The sequence below is a fragment of the Porites lutea genome, chromosome 7 (genome assembly GCF_958299795.1).
Source record: "Porites lutea chromosome 7, jaPorLute2.1, whole genome shotgun sequence".
NCBI classification, from domain to species: domain Eukaryota; kingdom Metazoa; phylum Cnidaria; class Anthozoa; order Scleractinia; family Poritidae; genus Porites; species Porites lutea.
The window spans coordinates 27,294,584-27,314,317 of NC_133207.1; the positions used below are offsets into that span (position 1 = coordinate 27,294,584).

General features: G+C 38.2%; 2 protein-coding genes across 2 annotated transcripts in view; both read left to right on the forward strand.

The window, feature by feature from the left end:
• Window positions 1–616: 616 nt before the first annotated feature.
• Window positions 617–4,438, forward strand: LOC140943850 (uncharacterized). The gene is made up of 6 exons (XM_073392968.1): window positions 617–895; window positions 1,322–1,375; window positions 2,271–2,341; window positions 2,982–3,110; window positions 3,377–3,583; window positions 3,872–4,438. Exons 1-6 carry the CDS (start codon window positions 699–701, stop codon window positions 4,351–4,353), a joined length of 1,140 nt encoding a protein of 379 aa, XP_073249069.1. The 5' UTR covers window positions 617–698; the 3' UTR covers window positions 4,354–4,438.
• Window positions 4,439–16,177: 11,739 nt separating this feature from the next.
• LOC140942867 (uncharacterized) overlaps window positions 16,178–19,734 on the forward strand; it is a 4,879-nt gene continuing 1,322 nt past the window's right edge. Inside the window, exons 1-4 of the mRNA XM_073391881.1 lie at window positions 16,178–16,506; window positions 16,921–16,974; window positions 17,985–18,055; window positions 18,638–18,784. Coding sequence (XP_073247982.1) covers window positions 16,310–16,506; window positions 16,921–16,974; window positions 17,985–18,055; window positions 18,638–18,784 — 469 coding nt within the window. The 5' untranslated portion in view covers window positions 16,178–16,309. The remainder of the gene's footprint in view (window positions 16,507–16,920; window positions 16,975–17,984; window positions 18,056–18,637; window positions 18,785–19,734) is intronic.

Below are 19,734 nucleotides of genomic sequence, written 5' to 3' on the forward strand. Positions count from 1 at the left end.
TAACACAGAACTTTTTTGACGACCTTGTTCGTGGATCACTATTATATTTAGGGTTTCGTGGAATCCAGGGCCGGTTACTCGAAAGTCCCGATAATTAACGGACCCGGTAAGCTGTCTCCGTTTACATTAAAGATTGAGGTTTCAATAGTTTTGCATCTAACATGATAAAACTATCAGTTAATGAAACAAAATGGAGTAGTTTGCTAGCCAGGACCGGCGCTCTCATTCTTTATATTTCGATTTGAATATTTGATTTCGGCCCCTAAAAGTTACCGGGACTTTCGAGAGACGGGCCCCAGGGTCGATTACTTACCACGGGAAAAGAGGAAATTCCGGATGGTTAATCAAACCTCGGTTCGCGCTATAAGTCAGAAAACATGGGCTTTTATTTGAGGCGATGCAATTTTCTTACAACCACGTCAAATTTTATAGTTTTGTGTTTATGAAAAAGATTCCCACCCGGGGGCTTTGTGTACATGGCAAGCACCCCTGTTCTTCAAAAACTTACTTCCGGTAAAAGTAGTGCTACGTCAGAGACGCGAAAAAATTCTCGTTTATTTTTCTGTGTATCATAATCCAGTGATATCAACAAAGCATTAACAAATTTCTTGTGGTGGATAGAAAGAGCTTTCTTTGTTTTTCTCTTGGCTTTAAATTTCAAAAGTTCAAGTTTTAACGAAAGCGCTACTCGATCGGCAATGGAATTTTGGCCATTAGTGTCACCTCGGACCGGACTGCGCTTCATGGCTGTGTCGGTGATGTTCTGTGTCATCCTCGTTCATTTGACTTCTGCTAAAAGTCAGTCGTTGCTGTACCGAGGGCCAAGAGCAGTCAAGAAAAATGCCAACTCTGTCGGCGGTGACTTTGAAAGAAGACTGAAAGCCATGGAAGAAAGGTAAGCTTTCAAATGAACGACATTTGTTGAATACAAATTTATTAGAACTTTTTTCTCTTCCTTCCGGTAAGAAGCCCAAACTCCCGCATACTAAATTTCCTTAGATGGATTTAGTTACGGCATAAGTAATAATACCATGAGATTTGTCGAGAAGCGTCCTAAACTATTGCCATGTTTAATACACTTTAGATGAAGAAGTTTAGTTTCAATGTCATCCTTCATGCTTGAATGTAAAACGGTCACGCATCTTACTCTAAGCCGCGCAATTTATTCTTAATCCTGACAAACAAATGACTGTTTATTCAAAAAACTAAGTTTCGAGATTAGTTTTCTGGTTGACTGTTGTTGAAAATCTGCGGGCGTTAATTGTAGGAAAATCAATCCTTCGACTGATCACTGTTGTCTCTTTTATTTTCTCCACTGAAGGCACAACACCAGCACAAGCTTGACAAATAAGCGATTGGAAGAGATAGAAAAAAGGTTTGTGATGTTATACAGTTGAAAAGTAGTCCTGAAGTTTCATTCAAATCCATCCAGTACTTCCTCTATCAGTACTTTCTGCATTACTTGAATGAACTACTTCCTTTCAAAATAGAGAAAGATGGTCAATTTTTAAGCTCGGTGAAGAAATTTTCCTTTCTGCTTTTTTGCAAATTTTTATCCAGATTTTAATTAGAGAAGAAAACAATTTTAAATAACCGTTTTGATTTGAAAAACTACAGTATTCTGAGAATTAAATATTACTTAATGTACCGAAAGCATGTCCAGAGTTCAGTAGCTTTCAGTGTGATGAAAAAACAAATACGGCAGGAAGAGAAGAATGAAGATTTCACGCGCTCTCACTGTCTTCTTCAAAAGCTCATCATTGTTGAAATTTTTACATGTAACGTGCAACCACTCAACAATTAATGACAACGTTAACTCTGCCCTGCAATAAAAATACCGTTTGTTACTGTCGTTTGTCTATCTTTTCAATTGCTTAGAGCGGCACAACACTGAAATTTGCCATTTAGGCATGTGGATAAATAAAAATCATTATGAAGTTTTGAAACTTTTTTAGCGTGATCCCGGGCTGTAGACAAGATTTCACCCTTTACGAGTATGAAGAGTTTTGATCGTTTTCATTTTAATTGCCTACTTCAAGGAGGGCTTTATTTTTGAGGTCTACAAGATAGAACAGCTGAACAGAACAGCAGAGAGTTCTATTGAGATTATATATAGCTATAATGCGAATTTCTATACCGCGCGCTCTGATTACATGATATATAAGCTGCAAGGTATGAAGCTGTAAAAAATTGCCTACTATACAAGCTTATAAGGAATTCATTGTAAGAGTGTAACTGTCAGGTTTATCAGCCATGTTATCTTTTCGTAGACTTGATCTGCTGTTGCGTATACCATCTCGATCAGGGGACTCCTATGCGTCGCTACTGGTCTACTTATTAGGTTGGTAAAGAAACTTGATGTAAACAGGATAAATACGCTTACTATAGGTGACTGAAAAAGCTATATTTTCCAGCTTGAAGCTCGGATAAATAAGCAGTTGTGGGAAATAAAAGTTTTACTCTTCCTACAAGAGCAGAAAAGTATCATCTTTTTTCTTAAGCGGTTTCAATTCTCAGTTTAACTAATCAAAAAATATTCTGTAAAAGTACCTGAATTTGATAGTAGGCGATTACTGGTCCATATTTTCTTTCTTGATTCGGTTTCTTTGATGATGTTGGTATATTGAAGATGAGGTTTTTAAAAACGCTTGAAAAAATGTCTTACTCGGTGTTATTGCTTTGTGTTTCTGATTTCTCAAACTAGGCAGTTAAGTTAATCCAGACGAAAGAAAAAAACGTGTACTAAGGAAGGGTAACCGCGTACTGCTTTTCTCGGTTCCTGTTTCCAATCATCAGAAACGTGACTTTGTTAGAAACAAGTAAAAACAGTAGTTTCACGAAGGATAAAAAACTGAGATATTTATAACTAAGTAGTATTGTTTTAGACATTATAAGTAACCAAGTATTAGCGGCTGTGAGTAGGTTAACCTAATCAAACAAGGCTGTGTGCTTGGCGTTCATCCGTTCTTGGTGTATTTCAGGCCAGCATGGTCAAAGTACCCTGGGAAAGGTGCGCGTTGGACCAGCTGGTCCCCCTGGGCCTCCTGGGACACCTGGGCCAGCTGGACCAACCGGAAAAACTGGAGCTACTGGACCATCAGGACCTAAAGGTAAAATTATCTGTTGTTTCTTTCTTGGTGTTGGAAACGGGTTAATCACCAAATGACGTAATTCATGCAAAAGATTGAAAAGACACTAAATAATACCCACACTAAAACACAAGAGGAAAAAAGAAATAGTTTTCGAGCAGCTGGCTCCATGGCACCTAACTCTGAAATTAAAAGCGCTCGTATCTAATCGGCGAAAATTAAATTTTCTGGCAATGAAATACCCAAAAAACGTTGTTGAGTGCTCAGCATGAGGTCATTCTTCACAGGGGACGCGGGAAAACCTGGAACCAACAAGCCATTTCCAGGCCCTCCTCGTCCTAAAGGAGACAAGGGAGCAGTTGGGAAGACTGGAGCCCAGGGACCACAAGGTGCAAAAGGAGAAAAGGGACAGGATGGATCTGGGACATCAGGGGTGAAGTACATTCGCTGGGGAAGAACCACTTGTCCTAGTGGCGCTCAGGTAGTTTATAAAGGTAAGAGAATGGTCATACAAATAGTAAGGGTTACTGTACTCTACTGGTCAATGCAAATAGGTTCTTAAGATGTAGAGTGACTAGCGAATATTTCTATATCGAGTAATTCTTTTCCAGTATTATTACGCTTATTACATTCAACGTCTTTGCTGCTCTCTCTTTCCAGATAACTTTATTCCCTACCTTTTAAACCATCATTAAAAAAAGAATTGCACTAGATCGTTTTTTACGGCCATTCGAAATGTAATATAGAGTTATTAATCAAGTTAATTTTGCTCTGGCCACTAGGTATAATGGGTGGAGAGCACTACACTCATCATGGTGGTGGAGCGAACTACCTCTGCCTTCCACACAATCCAAAATATGACAAGTACAAAAATGGCCATCAGCATGCCGGATACGTGTACGGCACTGAATATGAAGTGAGTGACTACGACGGAGACCCTTTTAAGAAAAATCTTCACAATCATGATGCGCCATGCGTGGTCTGCTTCGTCAAGTCACGTGGCTCAATGCTGATGATGCCCGCGAGGAATGACTGTCCATCTGGCTGGACCGAGGAGTATCATGGGTACCTGATGACTGCTCTTCATAACCACAGGCATTCAAGTGATTTCGTCTGTGTTGATGGGGATCCGGAGTATGTTTCTGGTAGCCATGCCGACAAAAATGGTGCTTTGCTGTACGCTGTGGAAGGTGTTTGTGGCTCACTCCCGTGTCTTCCTTATGTCAGCGGTCGAGAGTTGACATGCGCTGTGTGCACCAAGTGATGAGGGGCTTACAACGAGCTGCAACATCAAAAAAGGATAATTATATTTGATTCGAAATATCATAATACGCCATTAAGTTTAAAAAGGTAAAGGAAAGTCCATTGTAGCGTAACACAAGCTACATGTACAAGTAAAAACAATAAAAATAAAAGATAATCAGTCAGAAAAAACAATATGTTGCTTTTCAAAAGGGAAAAGGGAATCTTCAAGCTCGTAAATCCTTTTACCTTGTCCGAAATCATGGAAAAAAATCATTTCAAAATACTTTGACGCTTATACTCAGCAAATTACATCATAAGTACATCAATGAACGCATATTCGTTATTGAATACACCACAAATATTCTTATTATGCAGCCACCCAAAGTGTAGTGTCTTTCAATTTCGGCTATTTTGATTTAATTGTACTCCGAGCCTTTGGTGAGGAAATAGTCAAGTATCTATTTAATTCAACTGGACATTTTCTTCCCTCTTTCTTGCCGAGACATTCTGTAGAGGAGTTGAACGTTGATTGACCATAAGATGATATTGGACGCTTGCGTACGTTATCTGGGTCACAGGACACCCAATATACGACCTGACAACAGGGAATTGTTTAGAATGAGATTGTTAAGCTGTTAGCAAAAAGACGCTGCTCGCGTTTAAAGCTTAAAACAGTGTAACTTCTTTTTCAGCTTCAAGACAATGAACTCAGAGTCGTTTCTATGAAGATAACAAAAACTCTAAATGAAAATATGGCTGTCACATTGGTAATCGCAATTTAAGCAATTGCAATTTAAACCGATAAAAATTTGGGGCTAACTTCAACGCGATTAAAACCCATAAACTATGAAGATCCATACATTGGGAGCAGGGCAATTTGTTGAGTTCATCCAGTACCCGCGAACGTTCACACCATCTTCATTGCACAACAGAAACTGTCTCGTCATTAATAATGATAATAAAGCGATTTACAATTAGATTCGAAAATGTACCTAAAAATTAAAGTCACACACTGTCTGTCTTTTCATTGGCTAAGAGTCTACATTTAAATTTGGAAATCAGCGCAACCTACAGATAAGTTAGTTATCTCAGTGCTGGCAGATAACTGACTTGACGTCTGTAAACATTGTATAAACGCATTGACATTCCACATAATCCCTTGAGCACAGAGAGAAAACCGCATGTGCTTAATTGTTAGGGCAAGCGTTCTTTCAATTCTAACTGAGTTCAGTTCAGTGAAAAAGTCACTAAAGAATCACTAAAAAAAAACGCAAACAAAGACCTGCCGCCTAACTAAGGAACTGCACAAACTAGTGAATTCAGCTGTCCCAATAGCTTTTTCCTTCGCCTGAGTGCCCCCATCAAGCGGTTAGCCTTAACTAATTGAATAATATTGAACTTTCTTAACAGTTACTTTCGAAGAAGGGAAAACAGTTTTTGATTTCGACCATTATTTACGACAGATACATAACAATTATTCATTGAAGTGGAGGTGGTTAGTGGTAGCTAAAATGATGATTTTTAACTCATTTACTGTTGCCTGCAACAGTTACAATTTTGGCGCGCAATGACCGAACAGCCGCGGTCGTCGCTTTTTCTTGCCAACAAATAAAACTTTTAAAGGCATTTGTTTAGCTCTTGCGGGGAAATTTCCTCAAAAGGAGTTGTGAATTCTTTTCGTATTTAAAATCATTCTGTTAAAAGGATTATTAAATTTAGTTTTAAGCTTATTTATGAACAAGTCAGCTAAAAACAGTAACGCAAGACTTAAGCTTAATTTGCATTTGTAAACAACAAAACTTTTTCGCCGGTTTTCTCGATAAATTCAAGTCAAACAGACAAAGCCTTACCTGTTAAGACTTCCACCCAGAGCTTCGTCACCTTCTTCGTGTATTTCGGAAACAGCTTGCTTGATGAGTTGTGAAATTTCTTTGTTTGTTACGGTAGCAAACCGGGAAGGTATTTTGCTCGCAACCTACGCGAGTTTGGCGTCGCTCGCTCGGAGGAACTGGAGGTGAATCAGTGAATAGTGCAGGATATTCACTGATTGAGTAGCCAATCAGAGCGCGCGAAAAACACTATCCACTGTTTTAGTATACAGTCGACTCTTTCTTAACGGACACCTCTATAAGACGGACACCTCCCTAAAACGGACACCTAGAGTTGGTCCCTGCCTTTCTTTACTCCCTTTATTTGACTCTCTATAAGACGGACATCTCTCTAAGACGGACACTTACTGCCGGTCCCAAAGGTGTCCGTCTTAGAGGGAGTTGACTGTATACTAAATGTAATTAGCCTCGACCAGGGCTTTCCCTGGCGGCGGTTAAAAGTCCTGGGGATGAGAGGTTGATACGTACTATGTGAATTACATTTTTCATATACTTGAAGCCTGAAAAAGGTACTCCTTTCGGCCGGAGCTTCCCCGTATGAGCCATTAAAGTATGTACCCGCGAGGCAGAGGGTGTCCCCCCATATATGTGCGTTGCGAGTCATCAGGACAATTGTAGCTTGAAACAACAAGTACGACTCTCGGGTGAGCTGAATAAGAGTAAAATTTGTTTTCTCTTTAATAGAGTATTCGGCCATGAATAGGAATTTGCCATCTCGCCGCGTATAAAACGTATGTCTAAAATGATTTACCGAAACAAGTTGCAGTATACTGTATCCACGGGACCTACTGATGGGTGGCGCAGATGGTTGAAGGCAATGGACTGACTTTAATGCTTGTTCTAAGTCCCGCCTCCGCGCACCCTTTATAAGACTATAACAGACTTGCGTCAGTTCAGACATTCGAATGTTGGTTGACTTGGCTCTCTTTTAAGGTTTCTCTCTTGAGGTTCTCCAGTTTTTTCCTCCCCCTGCTACAAAAAAGCACAATACTTCTACTGGAATGAATTCGCGCCTTAACGGATTTATCTAAAGAGACACTTCAGTTTGACTCTTTATTCTCGCCAAAAAGTCGATCTACAGAATGATTATTTTTAGAAACCGTTTTGGCTGTGACTGGTTCTCGGCTCCGATCTGAAGGTTTTTTTTCCGAGGTTCTGTGATTTATGCACTCGACAAATTAAAGCGTGCTTTTGTAAAAGTTCTCACTGACGGCAGACTCAGCTTCGGTCCTTCACATGTTTTATCTGCTAACTTCGTTTGAAAAACCGTTAAGTCCATCTTGGATAAATTATCATAATACTGCAGAAGAAAAAGTGATCTCTCAGAGAATGGGAAAGAAGAATTCTTTAAAAGAAACTTTGTACTTATGGTGACTGTCCTGGCAAGTGGGCTTAAGTTTGTTAAGTTAAATGAGTGTCTGTCATAGTGATGAATTACTTTGCTCTTTTGCCGTAGTAGCAGTCGTAGCATGCATAATCAGTTTGAATTGTCAGTAAATCAATTGAAAAGCAAAGTATCCATGTTTACTTTGAGAAACCCGCAAAATTTTAGCTTATTCTGGCATGTAATAAATGGAACAAATTTGAAGAGTTATAAAACTAACTTGACTTATTTTGATTAACTAACTTTCTTTTTCGGTTGTTTTCTTAAAAGTTAAAGGCGATGGGGTATTTATTTTATGATAGAAGCTCGTAACAGTTCACACTCTTACTTCCTCTTGGAGACAGGATCTACTAAGCAGTGTGATACACAAGGATCTTGACATTGCTTCCTTTGTTGCTACGTCACAAACGAGAATAAATTCTCGATTCTTATCAGTGTTTCACCCTCTGATTTCCACGTGACTTACTCTTGATAATAATTTTCTTTAAAGTGCGCTATCCGAGGCAGTACTGTAAAAAAGAGAAGACGCTCATACGCTATTTGCGATCGATGAAATTATCCGCTGTCGGTACGTATCTTAGAGGAATGCGTTTACAGGCTCTAAAGCTGGCGATTTTCTGTGCTATTGCTACTCACATATCGGCCCAGTATGAAACTCGGTCGCCTGAAGGACGAGTCGCAAATCCTAACCCCAATCGAGTATCTGCTGATGAAACTGATTGAGCCGAGGACGAAAAGCAGTAAAGAAAAACGCGACTTTTAACTTGTCCGACATCGAAAAACGACTGAGAGACGTAGAGGAGAGGTACGTTTTACTTTCTTCACTGAAAAATCCTTACTCTATTGCTCAGGAAACTGCTATAAAAAACCCGAGGGTAACTCGAATTAAAAGTTTTTAGTTGCAGCATATCCTCCCCTTTTTATTCACCGTTTGCAAGAAGACGAATTTTTCAATTTTTTTATCGGGCGACATTAGGAAAGGAAATTACAAAGAAACGAATAGATCTATAACCAATGTGAATCGAGTTTATCTCGAGAATTTTCTCGCAGTACGTATATAGCAGCCAGTATTTTACGTGTAGAAATGCACATTAAAACAAGGCAGGATAATTGACAACCACTTTAAAAACCTGTAAGTAATCTTAATGACGGTTTTCGTCAGTACTCAATGGAGTGGTGCTCCATATGAGAGCGGTGTACTGCATGACAGGCTTTGCCGTTGAGAATCCTTCAGTCAAGAACATTTAATTCAGAAAATTTCCTTGTCTTGTGCAAACGGCATCTTTTGGTTTTAACTTTAACCTTAAACTGAGCCCATCAACTCACTAATATTTTTTAAACCTGGAAACAGCTTTCCTTATGAAACTCTATATAATTGCTGTGAAACCGTCCAAAAGCGGAATTCGTCGCATTTAAATTTTGTGGAGGTAGACGGTAACTAACCTCGTTTGAAGACGTATTGAATCATGTTGAATATTTTTAGTAACATTGCTAGCCCTTTAAGGTTCAAGTTTGAGAAAAAGTCATCTTGCATCAGTAAGCTTTTAGCAGCTGGAACAGGCAAATTTACTCAAGTGAATGGGAAACCATAAGAATATATCTGACTTATTTACCCAAGGCAAAAACGTTAAATTTTTTTGTGTCACCCAAGCATTATAACTCGATCAGCACAACTCTGTTCAAGAGATTTACTCACTGCAGATGAATTAATTGACGTCGATCAAAAGTTAGTGTCAGAATTGGTGCAAAAAATTATCAGCTGAGCCAGAAATTTGTTATGTCACTCTAATTATTGGTCGTCATCTTTCTGCAGGCTTGATGTTTTACTGCGCATGCGTCCTCGACCAAAGGAATCGTACGGGCTAATGGCCTACCTTCTTGGTTTGTACTCTAATTCAGTAGAGTTCTCTAACTTGGAAAACAATGATATTGTCCACTTACGCTGAATAATTAAGTCTGGCAATTTCAAAAGCGAGACTGATTTGTGTTCCTGATCAATGAAAAAGGAACCTTCAGACGTTTATAGGTCATAGCCCTTTGCTGCTCATGATAATTATCTGATTTAGATTTACTGAGAAATACATAAGAAAGATAAGCCGTGATAGAATAAAGGGTATTATAAACACAGCGTATTTCGTCTTTTTACTCTGATCATTACAGTTGGCAATGTACACTATAAAAACCTGCGAGTAAGTACCTGGTTTTTAAGAACCCGTTAGGCTAAAATTTGCCACTATCGTATAGGCCTCCTCTATGCAAGAACCTGTTTAGATTAAAATTTGAAGCAGGTTCATATTACGTTTTGAAAGAGGACTCATAATTCATGATCATGTAGTCGGTGCTTCAGTTATGTCATTTGTACATAATACTTATTTGGTACGCAGATTATTTTTTATATAAGGAATAAGCTGAATACCAGTTAATACTCTTAGCTACAAAGCTTTTTTTTTTTTTTCAAAAAATATGAACCCGAACAACCTAAATTTATTCTTTTTGTGCTAGTTATAATTTATATTTTTAAGAACCTGAGCTGGGCTAACTTGGGAAAATGCAAGTTCTTACCCGCGACTTTTAACTGTACTTTATACCTTCAGTTTAAGATATATAACTGAAAACAGCGCTCAAAAAGTTATTTCTTAATGTATATTATTTGAGCCACTGAAGTTGAGAATTGTTGTCTCATAAACTGGCAGACGATCATCTCCGCCAAAAGAAATAGCAGACGTTAGACTATATCAAATTCTTAAGATTTCTCGTGATGCGATTATTTTCAAAAGTGCAACAAAAAAATAGCTTCACATAATGTTGAACATATATTGTAGAATAAGTGATTGCTGTAGCCGGAACACTGAACTTGAATTACAGTCAATTATAGAGAAAATTGCCAACAACTCTACACAATCAGCGGGTAGATTGGTTCCCATGATTTGTTGATGATATAGTCGTGTACTTGTTTTAGGACAGCATATGCAAAATACTGGAAAGGGAAGAGCTGGACCACCCGGCCCCCCTGGAAAACAAGGACCACCTGGACCGAAAGGTACAATTAATTGAAGCCATTCGCACGATGACCTAAAGAAAGTGGCGGTAAAATAATTTTTCCCTTTATTGATAGCCAGGAAGAAAGAGAGAAAAAAGGGATCGAATACTCGAGATCTTATCTAAGTCATTCAACTCAGCCACTTACTTCAAGATGGACAATGAATTCAAAACAACTTAACGTTTTTAAGAGTTCGTGTTTGTCTTACGCACGTAATCTAAGTTTAATAAGGTTAGAGGTAAATCCACTGTGACAATGAAAAACGATTTGTTTTGCTTGTCATTTCCTTATCATGAAAAGAATAATTCTACTACTTAAATTTGTTTATTTCATTCGCCCCATGTAAGGGAATCTAAGAGAGTCTTGCATTCTGGATTCCACGCCATGGATCCCAGATTCCAGCTATGGATTCCTAGCTGTTTGTCAGTGGCACTTTATTCCCAATTCCAAAATTTCTGAGCTGTTCTCTGGATTCCAAAGCCCAGGATTCCGGATTTCACCGGCAAAAATTTCGCAGATTCCGGAATCCGGACTCCCTTAACATGGGACAAATTTCATGATTTCCTCTTTTCTTTATTAATTAATTTTAAAACAAACATTCAACCGCCTCCTGAGGACGAGATCGGAATCAAACAAAAGTGGTAATTTATAAAACCAAATAAAACTCATAATGAACTCGATGAATCACAAAGCTGTGCTACTTTGAAGAGCAGAAAATTGCTAGTAAGAACTAAAATAACCAGTTAAGTTGTAGAGTGCTAAGGGTCATTTTTAACTGTCATAGGGGATCCGGGAAAACCTGGAACCAACAAGCCATTTCCAGGCCCTCCTGGTCCTAAAGGAGACCAGGGAGCAGTTGGGAAAACTGGAGCCCAGGAGAAAAGGGACAGGATGGATCTGGGACATCAGGGGTGAAGTACGTTCGCTGGGTAAGAACCAGTTGTCCTAGTGGGGTGCAGATAGTTTACAAAGGTAAGAAAATGAGAACAATTTTATAAATCGCGAATAATTACTGCCCAATTAGCTTGTAAAGTGGTAAGGCCATGTCTGGTGAATTATTCCACAAAGGTGTGTTCTTCAACTTCTTAGCACGATCTTCTCGTTGAAGTAGATTTCACATTTTTGTGTTGCCCCCTTAGGCATCTTTTATATTCCAAATCCTTTTGAAAAATGATTCGAAAGTAACGTCAATTGAATTAATCATTCAACAACTTATGCCCCATTCAAACCAACAACATGTTTAGTTGAACTAAGTTTTAAAAAAATGAAAAACAGTAACGGAAAACTTAAACAAAGGCTTTTGCACACAATCCATGCAAGTGAACTTTAAAACATGCTACAAAACTGCACTAAATTTGTCTTCATTAGAAGTCAAAGAGTACTGACTTTTTATAGAAATAACAAATTTAAACCTTGTTTAACAAAACACCTTTTTAAACATGTTTAAGCTTTGATCTGAATGTGACTTTAGTTTCAATTTACTTTGAGTATTTAATGTATGATTGCGGTTACCAACAAGGGAAACGAAGTAAAGCCAGGGAAATTGAACATGACAGTAGACTCTGGGTGTGACCAAAACACTCAGTGGATCACGATTTTTTTAGGTACAGTCAATCCCGCTCTAACTTTATATTACGGGCAGTTTGCTTTGTCCCTGGGGAAAGGGAACTCTTCGTACACTTTTTCTTTTTTATACCCGCATAATACAGACACATTCCATGGCCCCTTCAGTCTCTGTAGAAACGGGGTTTAACTGTAATCTAGTCAGCTCCTATCAAAAATCATTCTGTAGTCTAAAATTAATTTGTCGTTCACATCAGATATAATGGGTAGAGCCGGGGAGCTGAGGGGGCTTTATCAACCCCCCCTCCCCCACCCCGTCCACACACCTTTTTCCAGAGGAAAAATTTTTCTTTCACTGAATAGTAAACTACTTCCGTTAACGTTAATTCGATTGGTACTCACTAGTTATTCGAGAAAAGAAGTAAAATACATAAAGGTATTCACTAGAGGAAAGCATTGTTTGAATCGAACTTGCTTTATTTAAGGAATTTTACAAAAAATTAGACAAAACCTGTCGGAAACTTTTCGTGTTTACGTGTTTTCAACATTTTTCTAACGTGCGCTTCCTTCCCACACAAGAAGAACTCCTACATGCAGGCCAGTGTACTAAGGGTGGATATAATCATATAGGAGGCTGAGAAATATGTATCACGTTTTTAAAATACAAAACCTCCATTGCTGTAAGCAATTCAAATGTAATCGGTTTTATGGTACCCATCTAGAAAACCTAATGGTTCACTTGGCCATCATACTCAGACTTTAATACTGATTCAATAGGAAGGTTTATATTGTAAACAACAAACTAAAAGGCTGGAACTTAGCATTAGTTAAATATTGAGAGAAAATTCATCTGAGACTGGCATTCGACAATCGGTTGCAAAATATATTGTATTGACATCACTTTTGATTCCGGATTCAAAATCTTGGGATACGCAACCAAACCGGGACTCTTTATTTTGGATTCGCGCATCTTCGTGAACGTCAAAACCGATCCACTACCAGAATGTCCCATATTCGTCAAGAATCAGGGCAAATCTACTCCAGTTTAATTAAACTCAACCCGTTTGTTTGCCGGTGAAATTGCATTTCAATGCTAATGGTAGTCCATACTGTACAACCGCATTGCACATGGCTTTTCAGTTTAAAAGTCGCTACTCGAATTTAAACGAAGGAATATGTACGTTGCGAAATTGCGGTTTGTTGGTACGTTAATGTCCTGTCATCAGTAACCATACAAATGTGGCTAGGTGGAAAATATGGTCAATGCCGAGTATAGTGCGCATTGTGGTAGAAAATGCCGAGTGTAGAAGATGTGGAGAGCGGAAAATGCCGAGCGTATAGTGGATCATTCAAATGTTGGGAGGAGAGTCTACTATTGTCTACCAGACAATGAACTTCGTCAATTTAACAGTGAATGTTTTTGCTATGATGAGCTTCCGTGAAAACTTCAAGTTGTAAACCTATACGTTATAGGACCTGTTCATTAAATCGGCGTCAGTCAATTGAATCGCTATTTAGTATAGCAGACTAGACTTTCTATTCTCAATGCTGATGGTACATGTAATAAATATGATTGTAGTCAGAATTACTAATTACAACAAGATTTCTTCTCGCACTGCAGCTGACCCACCAGAACAAATCCGGTACAAATTGAAACTTTACTTAGGACGGTACTCTGTTGTATTCAATCGCAGATTTGTATATGGTCTAGCAATTTGGCTTTGTCTACAAATACATCAAATAGATTTAGTTTCTGAACAAACAACAGTTTCCTTTTTTAATGCAAAAATGAGAGGCAAATTTTGAGAACAAGCAAGTGATTTTCAACGTCAGTTTCTGAGTAAACTGCTGCTGTTTAAGTTTACGGAGTTACTAAGGTAATAAGTGAAAATCCTCCTATTCGTGTGTTTTATAATTACTCATTATTAGTACAAAGCCATACTATACTCATCTGTGTTTGTTCGCAAATAAAGCAACGTCATGCATATGAGTCTTGTGGCGTGATGTCGTGGCAAACATAATGCAAGATGGCTATAATTTCCCTAGTAAATTATTTCACTCTAAAGGCCTTCCGTCACTAAGAATCAGTCAACTGTTTGTACAACCAACCCATGAAAAGATAGCGCGGAGAAGATCGCTAAAATGCGATGTGAGAAGCCAGTGAATTACGATCGATCTCTCGCGTTCTCATGTGAATTACGATCGCTTGCTCGCGTTCTCATGTGCACTTATCCGGTAACCGATGATTTTCACGTAGTATCTTTCCCTTAGTCAAATTATAGGGCACGCCTGCAATTCCTTTGTTTGATTAATGCTAAAATTAGTACATTAGTCAATGCCGGACTCCTGATAAATTAGAAGGGGGAAGGGCGGAAACAGTTATAGTTCCGACACTCACTGCAAAAACATTAAATACCTGAGCTAAATGTTATGGATCTGAGCGAGTGAGATCGCGAACAGGGATCGCACCCTTCTCTGAGGTTTGTGGCGGAGAGAGATGAGGGTTCTCAAAATTTAACCTTAGGCCCGTCGAATTTCACATGTGCCTTATTTGGTCTGATTCAAATCCCATTTTAGTCGACTAAAATAATTTTTACATACGGCAGTTTATTCAGACTTCGGATATAATGGTGTCGAATTTAACTGCTGTCCTTTCGTTGTCCAATATGGATAACACTTTCTTACATAATGCATTATATTCTGCACATGTGAAATGCGTCGTCTGAATCAAATGTCGAACCTAAGTCGAATCTTCGACTGTTTCAGTGGCAGATTTGGCAAAGTCGTATTTAATTTGAAACTGTCGAATTCAACTGATTCAGACGTCGCATCTCATGTGCAGTTTATTCTCGAATTAAATTCGGCACTTGTGAAATTCGCGGTTTGAGAAATCGGAGCTACAGAAGTTAAAAACAGCGGCATTAAACTTTGAATTGAATTCAACATGAAAGTTTAATCGTGTGGCAGCCGCTTAACATGAAAAGCAAAATCTTTGCGCCTGCTAAGAACAGCTAAAGAATATCGAATTTAGACGGCATAAAAAAAAATACCTCAGTCCATTTCATACGGTTCCACTGCAAATGTAATGGCCAGAATAATACGTTGCATGAGGAGTTCCGAAGGCTTTTTTTCCCTCTCTGTTTCAATTAGTTAGTCAATTGTAGTCTGAGCACTCTCAACGTGTATTGAATGATGGTCAGTGAGTTAGAATTATAAATAAATTATTCACACAATTAGATGTTATTTGAAAACCTGATTATGATGTGAAAAAACCTACGGATTAAAAACCCCCAGGGCTAACAGAACTGCTGATGATTACAACCATACATGCCCCTCTTAGTTTTTGAGGGAACAATTTTTCTTCCGCATTCTGCCTAAAATAATTCGGGTTCTATATTATACACCCAACTTTAGCGATAATCCATAATCAAAATGTACAAATATTAAACGATAATAATCTGTCGCGATATTAGTAAGGGCTTTTAAGGTGGCTATTAAGAAGACGAAATTATAAAATCTGAAATGCTGAAAAATACGAAATTATTCATTGATTCTAACACAGAACTTTTTCACGACCTTGTTCGTTGATCATTATTATAAGGGTTTCGTGGAATCCAGGGCCGGTTACTTACCACGGGAAAACCGGAAATTCCGGATGGATAATCAAACTTCGGTTCGCGCTATTCCATATTTGGGAAGCTTCAGAAAACATGGGCTGCTATTTGTATAAGCGATGCAATTTTTCTACTCTTTTTAGTCTGCAAAGCTGATTTGGATATACTTTGTAGCGGGTCGTTCTCCAACCACGTCAAATTTTATAGTTTTGTGTATAGTTTTGTGTTTATGAAAAAGATTCCCACCCCGGTGGTTTGTGTAAATGGCAAGCACCCCTGTTCTTCTAAAACTTACTTCCGGTTAAAGTAGTGCTACGTCAGAGACGCGAAAAAATTCTCGCTTATTTTTCTGCGTATCATAATCCAGTGATATCAACAAAGCATTAACAAATTTCTTGTGGTGGATAGAAAGAGATATCTTTGTTTTTCTCTTGGATTTAACTGATTTCAAAAGTTCAAGTTCGGAAAGCGCTACTCGATCGGCAATGAAATTATCGCCAATCGTGTCACATCGGACCGGACTGCGCTTCATGGTTGTGTCGGTGATGTTCTGTGTCATCCTTGTTCATTTGACTTCTGCTAAGAGTCAGTCGTTGCTGTACCGAGGACCAAGAGCAGCCAAGAAAAATGCCAACTCTGTCGGCGGTGACGTTGAAAGAAGACTGAACGCCATGGAAAAAAGGTAAGCTTTCAAATGAATATCCTTTGTTGAATCGAATTCAGAACTTTTTTTTCCCTTCGATAAAAAGCTAAGGGAGTCGCTAACCCCCACACACAAAATATCCTTGGATGGATTTATTTACGGCTTAAGTAATAATACACTGAGATTTCTCTAGAGGAGTCTAAACCAATGGCCATGTTTAATACATTTGTAGATGAAGAATACTTAAGTTTAGCTTCAATGTAAAGCGGTCACGCATCTTACTCTAAGGTGCAATTTATTCTTGACTGATTGTAAACAAGTGACTTTTCTTATTCAAAAACTACGTTTCGAGATTAGTTTTCTGGTTGACTGTTGTTGAAAAACTGTGGGCGTTGATGGTAGGAAAATCAACCCTTTTGATCACTGTTGGCTCTTTTATTCTCTCCACTGAAGGCACAACACCAGCACAAGCTTGACAAATAAGCGATTGGAAGAGATAGAAAAAAGGTTTGTGATGTTATACAAATTGAAAAGTAGTCCTTAATGTTTCATTCAAATCCATCCAGTACTTCCTCCATCAGTACTAATTTCTGCATTACTTGGATGACCTACTTCCTTTCAAAATAAAGAAAGATGCAATTTCATTGACTAACTGAGGTCTTCGAGATCACATTGGTATGATTTTTCAAATTGCATCGTGCTGGCGATGATCGCCGTTTTAAACAAATTGTAATTTGTTATATGGTCAATCTTTAAGCTCGGTGGGGGAATTTTCCTTACCCCCCCCCCTTTTTTTGCGAATTTTCATCCAGATTTTAATGGGAGCAGAAAATAATTTCAAATGACCTTTTGATGTGAAAAACTTCAGTATACTGAGAATTAAATAGTACTTAATGTACCGAAAGCATGTCCAGAGTTCAGTGTGATGAAAAAACAAATACTGGAGGAGGAGGGTAATGAAGATTCCAAGCGCACTCCGGCACTCTCATTTTCATAAACTGAAGCCCGTCATTGTTAAAATTTTTAACTTGCAACCACTCAAATATTGATGACAACCCTGCCCTACAATAAAATACAATTTTTTAATGTCGTTTTTGTCTCTTTTCAATTTTTTAGAGCGGCACAACACTTAAATTTGCCATCTTGTAGATAAATAGAAATAATAAAAAGTTTTTTAAACTTCTTCAGCGTGATCCGGCTGTGGACAAAATTTCATCCTTTACGAGTATGAAGAGTTTTGATCGTTTTCATTTTAATTGCTTACTTCAAGGGGGTTTTTATTTTGAGGTCTACAAGTTAGAAACACCTCGGTAATGCCAAGAAGAACAGAAGAGCAGGATTAGTTCTATTGAGATTATATATAGCTATGATGCAAATTTCCATACCGTGCGCTCTGATTGCATGATAAGTGAGCTGCAAGGTTGAAGCTGTAAAAAATTGCCTACTATACAAGCTTATAAGGAATCCATTCTAAGAGTGTAACTGTCAGGTTTATCAGACATGTTATCTTTTCGTAGACTTGATAAGCTGTTGCGTATACCATCTCGATCAGGGGACTCATATGCGTCGCTACTGGTCTACTTATTAGGTTGGTAAAGAAACTTGATGTAAACAGGATAAACACACTTACTATAGGTGACTGAAAAAGCTATATTTTCCAGCTTGAAGCTCGGATAAATAAGCAGTTGTGGGAAATGAAAGTTTTTACTCTCCCAACAAGAACAGAAAAATATCATCTTTTCTCTTAAGAGGTTTCAATTCTCAGTTTAGCTAATTAAAATCTGTAAAAGTACTTGAATTTGATAGCGGGCGATTATCTCCATATTTTCTTTCTTGAATCAGCTTCTTTGATCATGTTGGTGTTGTGAAGATGAGGTTTTGCAAAACTTTTGAAAAATTATCTTAAGTGTTATTGTTTTGTGTAATGATTCGCAAACAGGGCAGTTAATCCAGACGAAAGAATAAAAAAAGTGTACTAAAGAATCGTCAGAAACGTGACTTTGTCACAAACTAGTAAAAACAGTAGTTTCACAAAGGTTAAAAAAACTGAGATATTCAGAACTGAGCAGTGTTGTTTTAGAAAAGTAACCAAAAATTACTGGCTGAGTGTAAGCTAACCTATTCAAAATAAGGCTGTGCTTGGCCTTCATCCGTTTTTGGTGCATTTCAGGCCAGCACGGTCAAAGTACTTCGGGAAAGGTGCGGGTAGGGCCAGCTGGTCCCCCTGGGCCTCCTGGAACACCCGGGTCTTCTGGAACACCTGGGCCAGCTGGACCAACTGGAAAAACTGGAGCTTCTGGACCAGCAGGACCTAAAGGTAAAATTATCACTTTGTCAAACTGAAAAGATACATGCACAGCTGTATAGAGCAATGGAAAACAAAAAACAGAAAAAAAAATACTAAAACCAACCTTTGCCCAAAAGTTCCAAAAGGTAAACAACCTGAACCTAACGAGTATAAATTAAGTACTAAACATAGTCAGGATAACGACGTTTGAGCTCTGCTTGATTGTTATTAGCTCCTATTGGTGACTGGAATCGCGCCGAAAATGGGGTTAAGAGTGGGATTTTTACATGCAAGGACACGAAATATCAAATAGCACCAAATGTGGTTGAAGAAAGTCTTTCAAAACTTTGTCTGAAATAAACGAAAAGAAAATAGAAGAAATCAACAATCTTGAAAAAAAAACAAAACAAAAAAAGTGATGGATGTATCCACTATGACGTCGAAAGTCGCCGAAATCAAAAGAGAATGAGAAACAGAAACCTTTCGGTGAGAAAAGCACTTATCTTCGGTCCAGTTAACAACAGTAATTAACTGGGATAAAGAGAACATAATTACTTCTGCCAACGATTACGAAAATAACAAAACGAAAAAAGTTTAACGACCCCTGCACTAAATAAATTTAATTACCGATTTTAGAAAGTGAAATGAAGAAATGGATGAACTTCAGATCAGTGGGGGCCATTTTTTTAACATAAGTTACTAAAATAAAAAAAAAATTGTCTTTATAAACACCTCGAACGACAAAAAAGAACTTAAAGAAATCTTCCTCCTCGCTCTTTCGTTTCTCCGGCCTTTTCCTTTCCTTCGCTAGTGTGTTTTTCGAGCTTATCGGGGGCAAAAACCTGCGTTTTGGCTCTTTTTCACCTAAACGGCTGCACTTCTAAGGTTCATTTTCAAAAATATAGCTAGAGTTGGTTACTGCTTTTCTTCAGTCATTTTTTTACACTCTATACACCGAATTCTTTTTGGATACTTAATGC